At 40.8% G+C, this 16422-nt stretch overlaps 1 protein-coding gene across 4 annotated transcripts in view; it reads left to right on the top strand.

Moving 5' to 3' along the window:
- LOC138467775 (uncharacterized) overlaps positions 1 to 16422 on the top strand; it is a 700943-nt gene that overhangs the window by 356379 nt on the left and 328142 nt on the right. For all 4 annotated transcript variants that reach the window (XM_069608016.1, XM_069608015.1, XM_069608014.1 and 1 more), the window contains 2 exons: positions 1219 to 1296; positions 11334 to 11411. In XM_069608016.1, coding sequence (XP_069464117.1) covers positions 1219 to 1296; positions 11334 to 11411 — 156 coding nt within the window. The remainder of the gene's footprint in view (positions 1 to 1218; positions 1297 to 11333; positions 11412 to 16422) is intronic.

Here is a 16422-nt window from a genome sequence, read left to right as displayed (position 1 = left end):
ACCGCAGAAAAAGTTTTCCAACACTGGACAGGAAAACTGCAACTACATACTATGAATGACCTCTTTCCAGATGGCACGTTCTTGTCTCTACAACAAGCCAGAGACAGGGGTAGCAATAACGCGCTTGATTCCTTCATTTACTTCATGCTGCAACATTCCCTACAGGCTATTATTCCCAGCTACCCACAACAACCAGCAGTGTGGCCATTACTACATAACACGATACTAGCTCAAGGGGAGGGACACCTGATAACAACCATCTACAACTCACTCCTAACTGAACAGAAACAATCTTGCTCGAACGCTAAAAGAAGATGGGAGAAAACACTGGGAAGCACATTTACAGACAGAGAGTGGAACTACATACTAAATTTAACTCAAAAAGGGGCAATTAACACAAGATATAAGCAGATACATTTCAATTACCTTCATCAAACATATTACACCCCAGCGAAACTCCACGCTCAACGAGAAACAAGATCGGCGGCATGCAACAGATGTGGAACACTAGAAGCAGATTTCCTACACCTGGCATGGACATGCCCGCCGGTGGCTGTCTTTTGGAGCTCAGTGCTGGACAAGACCTCAGCAATAGTGGGAACGAACCTGACTCCTGACCCTAAATTAACAATGCTAGGCCCTTACCAAAGACTTGCCTAACACAGTGCAGAAACTAACGGACCTGCTACGCGGAGGATAGTCGCGTGCAGCTGCGGCAGAGGACCACCACCAAGCCTACAACAATGGATAAAAGACATTACGTACTGCCAAGACGTAGAAACCAACTTTATTAAGACACTGCCACTGCATACGCACACGCCAGACATCTGGGGTCCATATATAGCCTACCTGATATCAACAACTGACAGCTTAGACTCACAGTCCCCAGCACCAGCACTGAGCATGAGATCATCATCACAGAGTACCACCGATGATCCAGAAATGGCACAGCGCTGATTCCTAAGTTAAGCACCGGACTAAATCTACAGAGAGAATGCAGCCAGAAAGAACGAGGCGACAAGGGGAAGGAGGAAGAGAGAATGGGGGGAGAGGGCCACTGTAATGGCTTATGCAAGGCCTCATTGTTTGTTGTATTTGAAAAAATTCAATAAAGAAAGTTACTAAAAAATAATTAAATGTAATTCTCACTATTTTAATTTCTGACATGTTTTTAGTTAAAAAATATTTAACTATTGAAATGTTTTAACTCTTTTGCAGAGACATTGTGGTGAGTGGTGGGATTGATCCAGAAATGAAGACAGAAGAATTGAGTGGAAAGGAAATTTTAGGAGAAGGGTAAGAAATAAACACTTTACAATTGACTGTCATCTCAATAACACAATACAGATCCATCATTAAAGAAAAACCAATTACCAAGCAATTCTATTTATTGATGGCTACATTTGAGTGGAGCACAGTAATCTTATTTAGAGAAAATGCAGCTTAACGGTTCAAAAAGACCCACAAATCCCAAATGTAAAGTGTGTAAAGATCATTTGGCAAGGTGCCTGCCTATGAAATGTGCAAGCTTCTTTCCTTAAATTCCATTTCTTCTTACAGAAAAGAACCTATGACAATACTTATCATAGGTTTGTGAAGATTGGTGTTTCAAAGTTAATTGCTATTGAGGATTCAATTACCAAAATATGATGCGCTTCTGGTCTTTTTTTGGTTTTGGCAAAAACGCTAAAACAATAGTGTATAGAAGAGAGAGAGGGAAGGGGGGTTCTGAACTGAGAATATCTTGTTGCCAGAGTGCAAAAATGCCAAATCACTTAGGTTTATTTTTTCAAACTCCTCAGCTGTACTACCCAAAGAGGAGATTCCTAACAATATTTGCTCCAACAGCAGCTTTGTGCAAAGAAAGTCAGTTGCCGGCCTTTCCATTTCCCAGCTGTGCATTGATTTGTAAGGTTGCAATATTGGGCTATTTTCTGCTGTCCTCCCCCACACAATTCCGCTATTTCAACACACACAATTGGCCAACTACTGTCCCCATTTGGAATTACAGATGTGTGGGTGTTGGGCTATTTTGGGATACTTTTGACGGCAGTCCTCTCAAAGCTGCCGCTCTATGCACACACCCCACTTCCACTCTCTATCCACACCCACCCATCCCTCCCATTATATGTGCTAGTTGGGTTTAGTTTTGGCTATTGTAGACTACATTCAGATTAGATACTTGGGCACTGAGGGTAACAAATGAAAAGATTGTTGAAGCTTTGGCGAGATTAGTTCCTCATGAGCTAGTGGCCCAAATAATTTGTCCAATGTGCTATTTAAGGGTGGACTACAAATGTGGGGATCCATATTGTCGGTTTTATTCACCGGCATCATGTCTATACGTGTATTTCCAAAATCATGGTCATGTTCATACGTATTGCTGATCTTTAAAAAGGGCCCCAGGACAGACCCCTTACATGTCTGTCTGATAGCAAAAGCTGACGCTGATCGTAAGTTATTTGCCACGCTGGTTTTAGATCACCTGGAAAAAATTGGCAAAAATCGATTAATAGAATTCCAGCATGGCAGACTGGATTTCGCAAGTATCATTCCACTACTCTCAATGGATTCCTGTTGACATTAGTCTCGAAACAAGTACACTGTAAAAATATGATTCAATATTTGTGGCATCCATTGGTCTATCAGCCGCTTTTGATGCTGTAGATCGTGGCCTACTGTGGAGTAAACTTGCAAAATGGGGACTTCCGCAGGGCCTGCTTAGACTTATTATTGGTCTATACTAGGTAATCTTTTAAGGAGTATACCAATGTCCCGAGGCATGCTTCAGTGGTATGCATTTGCGCCAACACTTTTTTATCTGTATTTGAGCGATATTGTTGAATATCTTTACACAGCTGCTCTGGCTACTCCTAAGATTGATCAATTGGAATTACTTTGGTTAGCATATGCTGATGATGTTTTTATTTTTGATCAGACACCAATAGGACTACAGCATCTTTTGTAACCTTCTCCAAATTTGCTGATATCTATAAATTAAAAATCAATCCTACTAAAACAAAAATAAAGCACTCTAATGGGAAACACAGTGCTGTTGAATTTACGTGGCAAATTGACAGTGTAAAGTTAGAAAACGTGAAAGGCATTGTCTATTTGTTGGGATTCCCGAGATCTACAAAACAGAATGCAATAGCTACAAAACAGAATGCACATTTTGTTAAGGATTGGTTGTTTTCATTGAGAAGAACAGTGGGGAACAAACTGGTGCGAGTCAATACTTAATATGGGAAGCATTCAATTCTGCCTGCACTTAAGATCTATGAAGGAAAAATCATTTCAAAGTTGTTATATCGATATGAAATATTCCCATTTTGGGCTTTAATTCTGCTTCCTGTTCTAGAAAGTCGGATGTGGAGAAGGACACTTCAGGTGGCACAGGGTACACCTCTAGCAGCCCTTGAATACAAACCTGGCATTATTTCATTAAAAGGTGCACCCAGTGAAGGCTCCTCTGGTTACTATAAATGCCCGTGTCCACTATGCACCCCCTCATTATATGAGGAAATTAATAGGGTGCTGTTAAGTGGCAAGGAACACTTTTTACAGGAGTTTTCGAGGTCATGCAACCTGGTATTAGAAAAACTTGATCTCACAGTTGTCGTGCTTAGTGACAATACAGTAAGACAGTAAAAATTGAATAAAATCTTTATAGGTATGATTCGGCATATACAATTGATATTATGCTCTCATATAAGTCATTGACCAATTTAAGGACCGATTTTAAAACTGTATGAATGATTGCTCCCTCCCTTGTTGTTTATCCAAACAAAGCTGTGAGATGCTTGTTCTTACGATTCTGTATTGGTCAAATTCAGACTAAGGAGATTTTAATACGTTACCATATGATAACGTCTGATCAAGGTGTATGTAGGTTTTGTGGGGCGCAGAATACGATAGAAACCATGGAGCATTTACAGACTGTTTGCCCGCTAACTCGAGGTCAAAGCGAGATACATTTTACGTGGTTTTTATCCATTTTAACTACTATGATGTTTGATTGTTTTATGCGATTCTGTTTTGTTGGTAGACCCACTTCGGTGGTGATCGCTGTCACAGATTTTATTAAATCACAAAACTTGGAATGATCTGTAAATGTTATATGTGTGAATGGACTGCTTGGAATGATCTGTAAATGTTATATGTGTGAATGGACTGTTTTATTTTAAATTAATTGTAACACTGTAATTAATTGTTGAATATGAATGTGTGCGCTTTGTATTTTTGAATTGTAAAAGGAACTAATGAATTGCATTGAATTAAGTATATGAAAGTGTATTTTAACTAATTGTTGTCTTGTTAAAGATTTTTTAAACCACATAAAAATACACAAATATACATTGCTATGTCTTGAGAGTGTCATAACATTCTGCAGACCAACTATTGTATTTATTGATACTCTGGTTTCAACTCATCACAAGCATAAAGTAAAGTTGATCCTTTGCTATTTGGAAATCAATTACAAAAAAATTACAAAAAAATTATAAAACACCCCTGAAGAATATAAATATGTCGGAACTGGCTGCGTTCAACGTTAAACGCAAAAAATAACAAATAGCAACGACCAGGGCCAGCCCTCTCAACCAGCCACGTTATAACGGGTAAAGAGGAACGGCCCACAAAAGAGGTTTTCAGCCTGGGATCATGGAACACCCGAGGGCACGCACACCTTACCCAGCTGAGCGACGTAAACCTTGGCAGCTTTGACATATTGTGCCTATAGGAGACATGGCTAATGGCCAAACCAACACTCGACGGCTTCACTGTACAAATCTCTCCAGCGGTAAAAGGCCTTCTGGGAAGACTATCAGCCGGCCTATTGACGGCTTTTAAAATAGGTCTGGGTCTGGAAGAACCGAAGAAATGGAAGGAAGCTTACAAAATGTTGGTGTCCTTGACCACTTGGTCCCATCAAGGAAACAAACAAGGCGGAGGGAGCTCTAAAATGTTAGCTATTATCAACTGCTACTGGAACCCCCAGCGCATGTCAACGGAAACTCTACGAGGCTTTCAAGGAAATCGACATCATCATCTGCGGCGACCTAAACGCCAACTGCAGCGACCTCAAAAACCCAAACTCCCTAACTCCAGACAACACCAGGAAACGAGGAAAAGCGTGGCAAGAGCTCATCGCTGAAAGAGACATTCAAAACGTCGCCACCCTGTTCCCAAACCAAACAAATATTCCAACTTGGGAGCGCGGAGAGTCAAAAGCTTCAATTGACCACATCTGTATCTCGTCAGGGCTGATCGATTGCATAACGAAGTTCAGAGTCAAAAGAACCAGCAATTGTCACCATAACTTGATCACATGCTTGTGGAAGGGATCGAGAACATCAAAATTAACATACCCCCTAGAAACAGAAGCCAGCAGCCAGAGCTCCCGACTAAGGCTCACGGAAAACTACATTCGGAAATTTAAGCTGGCATGGGACAACAAACATAGGTCGAATAAAAAGAAAAACCTTAAAGAACGACCGGACTACACCCCTTTCCTAGTGCTCTACAAAAAACCCTGGCGAAAATCTCATAAACCCGCACAGCCACTCCACGCTTTTAACGAAGAAGTGGTTAAACAAAGAAAATTGAGCCCCTGCCTGAAAAGAAGAGCAAACAAATCTAACACCAAATTAGATTGGGAGCTTTGGCACCGGGAGAGAGAAAGGTACTCGAACTGGCAAAAACAACACAAGGCACTCCAATACCATCTTGACGCTGAGGCGATGATGAAAAGCTTGGCGTCTAAAAAATCTAGTGCATTTTGGTCACTGCTGAAGAAGACTGCCCTTCCACGCCTTTGTGTAGCGCGGTCGCGGAGGAGAAATGGATAACCTACTTAACGTCGGAATTTGAAGAGGCCAAAAATTCCACTCCGCTCAGACCAGCAAACACGAGCACAAAGTGGGTAAACGTAACAAACCGAGAAGACATGGAATCAAAAATCACAAAGTTAAAGTCTTCGAGAGCTCCTGGCCCGGACGGCCTTACAAACGCAATACTAAAACAATTTCCAACCCAGTGGTCAGAGGTGATAAGTAAAATCTTTGAAGAATGTGAAAACACAAAGGAAATCCCTGAACCGTGGCTGAAAGCCGTAATAGTACCAGTCTACAAAAAGGGCTGCCGAAGACCCGGCGAACTACAGGCCTATCGCCTTACTAGACGTCATTGGCAAACTCTACGCGTCCCTCCTTTTGGACAACTTCCGAGTATGGGAAAAAAGTGCCCAATTCAGAGACAACCTCCAAACGGGTTTCCAAAAAAAAGGATCCACCGCGGTAAATATCATGATCATCAACATCTTAACGGCCAAGGTAAAGGAAGGGGCCCCAAAGATCCACCTAGCCTTCATCGACCTATCCAAGGCTTTTGACAAAATCGACCGCAACCTACTGTGGGCCAAACTTCAGGCTTGGAATTGCCCACCACCAGTTCTGGAGCCGATAAAAGCACTTCACGCGGACAACACCGTAAGAGTTAAACTCAGCCAAGAAGGAACCTTGTCCGAAGAGATCAAGATTTCACGTGGGGTCAAACAAGGCAGCCCCCTGGCACCAACCCTTTTCATCTCGTTCCTAAGTGACTTCCAACACTCTGAAACCGAAACCAGGTGCTTTCCGCCAAAACTAGGCAATACAACCATACCAAGACTGTTATACGCTGATGACATTATCCTAATCGACCAAACTATAATCGGCCTCCAGCGGAAACTAAACAACCTGGCTAAATATAAAATATATCGCCCAAAATGTCCTTGTCATCAACAAAAACAAAACCAAAGTTTTGACGATCGAAAAAGCCCAGAACAAAAAATCGAAGCAACCAGTCTGGTTCCTGGAAAACGAAAAACTGGGAATCAGTTAAATCAATCAGATACTTGGGAGTTGACCTGGACAGCACATCACATCCCTAGCAATGCAACAGACCCTATGGGACAAAGCTAAAAGGTTAACAGCGCAAACGCGCCTGGTCGATAAAAGGTTCGGCAAATTCTCCTTGACACCCATGATAAACTTCTACAAGGGCAAAGTTATCCCCGCACTGATCTATGGAACGGATGTCTCGCTCTCAATTCCAACTAACATTTGGACCAAACTAGAAGGCCTAATTTGGAAATCAGTTCTGGGAGTCCCCAAATCAACCTCGATGGCGGCAATCAGAAGGGAGTTGGGCCTAGTATCCCTCGAATCCATGGTAGATCAAGCAGCCATGAATTTCTTCAGAAAATCCATCTTGGGCGAGCCCCTGCCAGCCTTTGCCATTATCAAAGAGGAGTTGGACAATGCCAAATGTGCAGCCCTGACAAAAAGGAAAAAGAGCTGAAAGAAAACCCTGACAGAATCAAGAAAAAAATAATTATGACGGATTGGATACGAACACTCGATCTTGCAACAAACAACAAACTCCTTACTCACCTCCCTCCGACTTTTAACAAAGTAAAATCTCCAATCAAGTATTGCAAAACATTTCCTGACAAAAGAAAAAGAAACTTGCTCTTGAAAGCGAGACTAAACTTGTTACCGAATCAAGAAATACTCACGATTAGATCCGCCTCAAGCAAAAAGAAATGCCGTTTATGCAAAAAGCCGGCATCGATAGAAACTCTAAAGCACTTAATACTTAACTGCGAAAACAATAAACAGAACAGAACAACTTACCTACTACCCTTGTTAGAAAAGCCATGGATGTTCGAAGAAAACGAGCTATGGAATAGACTGATATCAGGGGAATCCACCAGGTGGTCGGTGGCTATGGTGAACATAGTTGAGGCAACTTTCAAACAGCTGGGAAATAGCACCCCCTCTCCCACAGTAGAACCCAAATGGACTCAGCCGACGGCGATAGTTGCAAAGCCTTGATGGACTCTCCCCTAACAGTTACAAGATACCCAAAAACGCTCTTTATACTGGAAGTAAGAAGATTTAGTCAAAATGAAGCTGCAGATAAATTAACGAATGATGGAAGCTTTCGATACATTTTTCAGGCAGTCCTGAACAAAATAAATCGAAAAAAAATATATATATATGTTGGTATGATTCCACTCAATTTCATTTCTAGTTACGATGTTAAGAGTCTGATGTATTCAAATTACCTCTCCTTCAGGACATGCCTAACAACGGGATAGCCTTGATTACATTCAATAAATGTAATTCTCGCTATTTTTGTATTTATTTGTATTTATTTATTTGTATTGCGCACCTTGCCCTGGGGCATTCGGGCGCACTGTTTCAACAGGATGGTTACATACATGTTTCAAGAAGGTAGTTACATACATAAGATACAGCAGAAAATCAGTTGCAAGAATGATATGGTACAGCAATACATAGTGGATCAAGACAGTAAAGGTGATGGTAGTGCATGGGTGATCCACAGGATGTAGAGAAGAGCTAATGGTGGGTGGATTACGGGTATTTGATCGGTGTATAGCTGTTAACTGGAGTGAGGTGTGTCGCATGCGAAAAACCAGAGTTTGGCATTGTTTTTGAAGGCAAGGAAGGCCGGTTCTGTTCTAAGAGCAATGGGTATAGTGTTCCAGAGTTTGGAGGCGAGGACTGGGAAATTTGCTCCACCCGCTGTTTGAAGCTAGGTATGGCCAGGGTGTGCACATAAGATGACCTCAAAGGTTTATTAGCAGAGTGACGAGAGAATCGGTTGGCCAGGTATTCTGGCGCTAGATTGTTCTGAGCCTTAAAGGTTAAGGCTAGTGTTTTCAAGGAGATTCTTTGTACTACCGGTAGCCAATGTAGGCTGTGTCTAGTTTCGGAAATGTGAAGATGCCTAAGAATGTTGAGGGCAGCACTGATGGCATTATTCTGGGTGACTTGTAACTTAACAATGTTTCTTTGGCTAGTGCCTAGATACAGGGGGTTGCAATAATCAATGTTTGCCATTATTAAAGTTCTAGCAAGGATGATACGATTTTCGGTAGTCAGAAACGGTCTGCACGCAGTAATCAACTTACATGTGTAGGCCGACGCAGACACCACTGCGTTAGTTTGTCTGGTATGTGAAAGTGTTGAGTCCAGATAAATGGCAAGAGTTTTTGTTGCTTTGGAAACTTTAATGTTATTACCATCAATAGTGAAGGAATTGTACACAGAATCAAGTTTAGCCAATTTGGCATGCGAGCCGAGGATCAATAACTCCGTTTTTTCATCATTAAGGCAGAGCCCATGATGTGCCATCCAGGCCTGGATGACTGCGTAGATTTCATTAAGAGCTCTCGTGTCAGCAATATAGTCACCAGTGAGTGGAATGAGTATCTGGGTGTCGTCAGCGTAATTCGTATAGGAGACACCCATATAGTCAAGTATGTCGAAAAGAGGCTTGGTAAACACCTTATATAATGTGGGGGAAACACAGGACCCCTGTGGGACTCCGCAAGGGACAGGTGCTGGTTCTGCAGAGGCCAGGGGGGAGAAGACCCTCATGGTTCTATTGGACAGGAAGGAGCTGATCCAGGAAGAGGCTTCCTCTGAGAAGTGAGCTGCAGTTTTGAGATGGTGACACAAGATTTTATGATCCACAAGATCGAAGGCTGTGGAGAGGTCGAGTAGGAGGAGGAGTGCTAACTTACCCTTGTCTTTGAGGACCTCAATTTGAATTTTCAAGTCGATCAAGGCGGTTTCTGTACCATGTCTCGGACGGAAGCCAGATTGACGAAGTCCCAATAATTGTTTTACTTCAAGATATTCCTGAATGTGTAAATAAGCCACACGGTCCAGGATTTTTAAGAGAAATGGCACAGTTGCGATGGGGTGATAGTTAGAAGGGTTGCTTGGATCAAGAGTAGGTTTTTTGATTAATGGAATGACCCAGGCATCCTTAAGGTTATCAGAGACAATGCCAGATCTGAAGGAGGCATTTATAAATGTAGCGATGAAGGGTACCAAGTCATGAGCCACGTCCTTGATAAGAGGGGCGGGGTAAGTATCACCTTGGCAATTAGAACGCTTGAGCTTCCTTATGATGTTTTCTACTTCCTCCATGGTGAGGGGAGAGAAGCTAAATGGTTTGCAGGTAGGTTTTGAGGTAGGTAAGTTAAGTGGAGGAGCATTCAAGGCAGAATGAATAAGGTTACTTCTTTTGGCATTCATTTTAGATGGAAGAGTGGTGATTTTATCTAGCAATGCTTTTTGAATATTGGTACACCAAAGGGTGTCTGGGATACAAGTATCTAAAGGGGTTGTCGGGGACTCAAGTTCCTTTAGTATCTTGAAGAGTTCCTTTGTATTAGACTGGGCATTCAGGATACGTTTGTTATAAACATCTTTTTTGGCTGTGAGGAGAGCATTTTTGTAAGTAGAGGAAGCAAAGGCTAGGTTATTCTTGTTGATTAGTGAAGGTGAGCTTTTCAAAAGAGCCTCAGTTTTTCTTTTATCTTTACGCAGGTCTCTAAGTTGTGGAGTAAACCAAGAGTTCAAATGAAGTCGAGGTTTTTGTTTATGTGCCTTTAACAGTGCAATAATGTTAAGAGCTTTTAACATGGCTTGGTTGCAGGCGTCCACTAGGACTGTGGGATCAGAACAGGAGGATACTGCTGTATTAAGTAACGGAAGAATGACAGGGAGAAGTTTCTCTGAGGTAATGTCCTTTTTGTTCCGTGTTATGATAGATGGGGCAATATTAGGTTTCATAGAATGATACGAGAAGTGTAATTCGAAGATTATTTGATAATGGTCAGACCACGGACATGGAGTTACAGAGATCAAATTGAAAGAGCAATTCATGTCGGCAATCCAATCAAGGGTCCAGCCCTTAATGTGAGTAGCAACTGTGATGTGTTGGGTGAGTCCAAAGTATGTTAACGTGTTCGCGAGATCAGTCGCTTTAGAGTCATTCGCATCTTGATAACCAAGGTTAAGGTCACCAAGTAAGAGGACTTGAGAATTGGGCTTAGTGTTAGAGGCAAGAATGGCAGAGAAATCCTCACTGAATGACGAAGTAGGACCTGGGGGCCTATAGATAAGGAAAACTGTGGCCGTTTGATTGGGTTATATTGGGAGTTTACAGGCGAGAAGTTCTGTGGATGGTATTTGAATGTTAGGGATCACCCTAAGTTCCAGGCAAGTTTTTGAAAATGATAGCTAATCCGCCGCCCTTAGCTTTATTAGTTTCCCTGTCACATCTGATGATAGAATAATTATCAGGGACTGCCAGAGATAGGGAGGGACCTGCTGCAGAATGCAGCCAAGTTTCCGTAATGGCCAAGAAATTTAGATTTTCGGACGTAATCATATCAGCAATATTTTAATTTCCAACATGTTTTTAATGAAATAATTTTTAACTCTTGAAATGTTTTAACTCTTTTGCAGAGGCATTGTGGTGAGTGGTGGGATGGATCCACAAATGAAGACAGAAGAATTGAGCGGAAAGGAAATGTTAGGAGAAGGGTACGAAATAAACACTACACAATTGACTGTCATCTCAATAACACAATGCCGATCTATCATTAAAGAAAAAACAATTACCAAGCAATTCTATTTATTGATGGCTACATTTGAGTAGAGCACAGTAAACTTATTTAGAGAAAATGCAGCTTGAGGGTTCAACAAGACCCACAAATCCCAAATGTAAAGAATGTAAAGATCATTTGGCAAGGTCCCTGCCAATGAAAAGTGCAAGCTTCTTTCCTTAAATTCCATTTCCTCTTACAGAAAAGAACCTATGACAGTACTTATTATAGGTTTGTGAAGATTGGTGTTTCAAAGTTAATTGCTATTGAGGATTCAATTACCAAAATATGATGCGCTTGTGGTCTTTTTTTGGTTTTGGCAAAAACGCTGAAACCATTGTGACAGAAGAGAGAGAGGGAAGGGGGGTCCTGAACTGAGAATATCTTGTTGGCAGAGTACAAAAATGCCAAATCACTTAAGTTTATTTTTTCAAACTCCTCAGCTGTACTACCCAAAGAGGAGATTCCTAACAATATTTGCTCAGACTGCAGCTTTGTGCAAAGAAAGTCAGTTGCCGGGCTTTCCATTTCCCAGCTGTGTATTGATTTGTAAGGTTGGAATATTGGGCTATTTTCTGCTGTCCTCCCCCACACAATTGGGCTATTTCAACACACACAATTGGCCTATTAATGTCCCCATTTGGAAATACAGATGTGTGGGTGTTGGGCTATTTTGGGATACTTTTGACGGCAATCCTCCCAAGGCTGCCGCTCTATGCACACACCCCACTTCCACTCTCTCTATCCACACCCACCCATCCCCCCCTTTATGTGTGCTGTTTGGGTTTTGTTTCGGCTATTGTAGACTACATTCAGATTAGATACTTGGGAACTGAGGGTAACAAATGAAAAGATTGTTGAAGCTTTGGCGAGATTAGTTCCTCATGAGCTAGTGGCCCAAATAATTTGTCCAATGTGCTATTTAAGGGTGGACTACAAGTATTGGAATCCATATTGTCGGTTTTATTCAACGGCATCATGTCTACATGTGTATTTCCAAAATCAGGGTCATGTTCATACGTATTACTGATCTTTAACAAGGGCCCCAGGACAGACCCCTTAAATGTCCACCCGATAGCAAAAGCTGACGCTGATAGTAAGTTATTTGCCATGCTGGTTTTTTTTTTATTTTTTATTGATATAGTTAAAATATACAACTTTTCAATACAAATGAATTAAAATATACAATTTAAAAAAGTGAAAAGTGAAAAAACAAAACAGAACAAAATTATATATATCTTTTTGATGAGGGGTCAAACATTATTCTGGAAACACTTTTTTTGTTCAATACTATGATAATCATACTGTTATTCTGCTTGGACTTGTTCAAGCTTCAGTTCCTTTAGAAAAGCCAGTGCCCCAATTGACACAGCTGTTGAAATCCCAGAATATATAGTTCTCCATAGTACGTCAGATGTTGTAACCCCAAATGGTTCAGCTAGGTGTTTAAAGTATTTGACATGAGAATGTACAAGAAATTCACATTCGGTAAGTAGATGTCTCAGAGTTTCACTGGTGTCTTGGTGTTGACAAAATCTACAGAACGCTTGCTCTTTGTTGATAAGATTGCGACGGGCCAACACCTGTCTCGTTGGCCAGAGATTGAGTTTTAGCCGTAATAGCTCATTCCGATATTTGGTAGATGGAGATTTAATCAGATAGCGTTCTGGAAACGAGTGCTTCTTGAATGTGAAGGTTGTAGGATCATGATCACTATACTTTGTGCATTTGTCTCTGGTGTTTTTCCAATCCATTCCAAATAGTCTTGTTTTGATGTGGTCTGGGTTTTGAAGTAAGCTAGAGAGAGAAACATCAATCAAAGCCAACGTATCAATAACTAAGTTTCGCCATTTTTTTATAAAGCTGTCTTTAGAGCCAAAGATGTAATTAGACAGTATTCCCAAGACCGTTGTAGCTTTCCACGCCAATAAGCATTTCCGGAACAACGCTATTATTAGCCATATGTATCTAGAGTGTAAGGAAATGAAGCCCAATTCATGTCTAATGATGACTAATGGCGTTGATGATGGCAGCTGGAGAACACTGCGCCAAAACTTTGATTCCAAGGAGTTCCAAAATTTGTCAGTCATGACCGGTCTCGATTCTGATGAATATAACAAAATTGGTGAAACATTTTGATTATAGAACGACAAAGCCGGGGCCAATGTGAACTTTCTGTATTTCCTTAGAATTATTTTGGATTGCTGAATAAAAGTGATCACCTTGTCTTGTTGTTGTTGTTTGTATATTGTGGCTTGATCTTTTGAGAATATTTGGGCACCCAAATAGGTGTAATGGCTTACTATTTGGAGATTTTCTCCCTCGATGTTCCAATTGATCGCTGCTCTAGATGTTTTGCGACTGGCATTGAAAATCATCACCTTTGTTTTCTCACGATTAATGCTTACATGGTTAGCATTAGTGTAATTGATAATTGCATCCAGCGACTTTTGGAGGCCCTTCGGTGTTTTAGACATAATCACCAAATCATCCGCATACATCAGGAATGGGATGGCCTTGTTGTTTAGTTTCGGTGGATCAATGAGAATATTTTTAAAGGACTCACCCACATCAGAAATAAAAAAATTGAAAAGAGCTGATGCTAGGGTACACCCTTGTCTCACTCCACGAAATGTTTTAATAGGTTGAGATAGTTTTCCCTCATGTGTGAGACGGATTTGTATAGAGTTATTTGTGTGCAAATCTTCTATAAGATGTATAATGTAACTTCGACATCCTAATCGAGTTAGCTTTTGAACTAGTAGCTCACGTGACACAGAGTCAAACGCGGCTCGTAGATCTATATAGATAAAATATAGTGGTTGTTTAATTACTTTGTGGTGCTCAATGATGGCTGTTAACGTGAGCAGGTTAATGGAAGTTCCCATACCGGCTACAAATCTGGTTTGAAAGGTATCTCTAACATCTGCCTCAAGTGTCCATTTGTTAAAGTCTCTTAAGATGAATTTTGAAAATAACTTGCCCAAGGCATCTAGTAGTGAGATGGGCCTTTAGGTCTTTGGTAGTGAGTGGTCTCCTTTTTTAAAGATTGGTATAATAATGGTTGTTTTCCATGAAGCTAGAATGGTGACATTATTGATGATTTGATTAAAGATTAACGTCAAGACCTTGGCCCATTGTGTCGGAGCTTGTTTGAACATAAAGTTGTTCAATTGAGATTGAGAATTGAGAGCTTTTTTATATAGAAGAGTACATCCTCTTCTTCAATTTTGAGCCCAACATAGTTGGAGTTCTGTCTAGCGACATTACTTGGTTGCCACAGTTCTTTCTGATACATGTTAGTGAAGTGATTAATCCATTGATTTTCGCTCACTCCATTTATTTGAGCTGCCTTTTGTGTTGAATTCAAGGCGTCATTGAGCAGAGCCCACATTTGACCAGTGTTTTTATTCATACTGTTAAGCAAGATGGATTCCCCATCTTTTTGGTACATGACACAGCGATGTCCTTTCAGCCAGTTAGTATACTGGCAATTGAGTGAATTTACCTTCTGATATTTATCAACACAGTTAGAAAGTAGAATTGCCTTTCTATTTTTCCTTAAAGTTGTTTTTTTTTGTTGTACTATCAGGTCGCTTTGGTGCTTAGGTTTTACAAAGTCAAGTTTGCGATTCTTGTAAACAACTTCAAACAGATGAAGATGTGCTGTGTAATCACTATGTATGTTCGCTTTAATTGTTGTACAGTATTCAGCCAAGTTCTTCCCATTCCAAACCAGCCTTGAACGGGCATTGTTGGTTGACACTATATGATCAAATTTTTGGTTGACATTTTGCACATTCATTTTGACATTCCATTTTAAGTTCAGGACATTATGATCACTGCTTGTTTGCGGCAGAATTTGAAAAATAACCGCCTTATAGAAGTTAAGTGAGTCCACAAAAACATAATCAATTATAGAGGACGCTATTCCTTTACACCAGGTAATTTTGGGGTCTGTATCGCCAGATATTGAACCATTGCACATGACCAGTTTCCGAGTTTTCATTAGGGTCTTCAATCTTACACAAGTGAGGTTGTATTTCAAGTTGTGATTAGGTAGAAGCTGCAAATTTAAATCTCCGGCTACGATAATTGAGGTGATATCGGATGCGTCTGAGATTAAGTCCAAAAGGAGTTCCAGCTCCAAAAAGAAATCATCATCCCCAATGCCTTTCGGATTCCGATAGATGTTGAGTAATGCAATAACACTACCTCCCATATTCAATCTGACCAATTGCAGATAGGGATTTGGGGAGGCCCAGTCACATAGACTCCAGTTCTTATGGTTCTTAATGATTATCATCAGCCCTGAAGATGGTCTTCCGGACTGCCTTGAGATAGCTGGATTTAATATAACAGTATGCTCCTCCCACGTAGGTCTTTTGGTTAGCCATGTTTCTTGCAGCAATATAATGTCATGAGGTAGTAAGACATCTGCACTGTGGCCTAGTAGATGGCTGTGGCCACATGTATTCCAGCTGATTAAGGATACTGTACTTGATTCATTTCTTTGTTATGATTTTGCTTCTTCCTCATAGGTCGAAGCTTGAAAGATTCTGGCTGAATTTGTGTTAGTGATGTCTGTAGAATGGATAAAGTTTTCCTGGTCATGTTGTTCCATATAGTTATTTTTTGATTCTAGGGTTATGTTGCCTTTTGCGTCTAAGCACATGGGATCTCTGGCTAACACAAATCCCAAGGCAAATAGATCCATTCGGGCTTGCCATAACGCATTTCTTATCAGATTTGAAGGAAGCCAACGTCTCACCATAGAGTGATCATGATCTTTGAGAAATTCGACTTGAGCGATATCAATTGAGGTGATGTCATGAAGAGCATCAATATCTTCACAGATTGCTAGAATACTCGATCGATTGAGTACATAGTCCGGATATGGAGCAGGTCGACATTTGAGGATCAGTCTATGATGATTATTCCATTTTTGT

The sequence above is a fragment of the Ambystoma mexicanum genome, chromosome 4q (assembly GCF_040938575.1).
Source record: "Ambystoma mexicanum isolate Mex_15411 chromosome 4q, UKY_AmexF1_1, whole genome shotgun sequence".
NCBI lineage: Eukaryota > Metazoa > Chordata > Amphibia > Caudata > Ambystomatidae > Ambystoma > Ambystoma mexicanum.
Note: the sequence above shows the minus strand (reverse complement) of the source record. Positions and strands in the feature narration are given on the sequence as shown.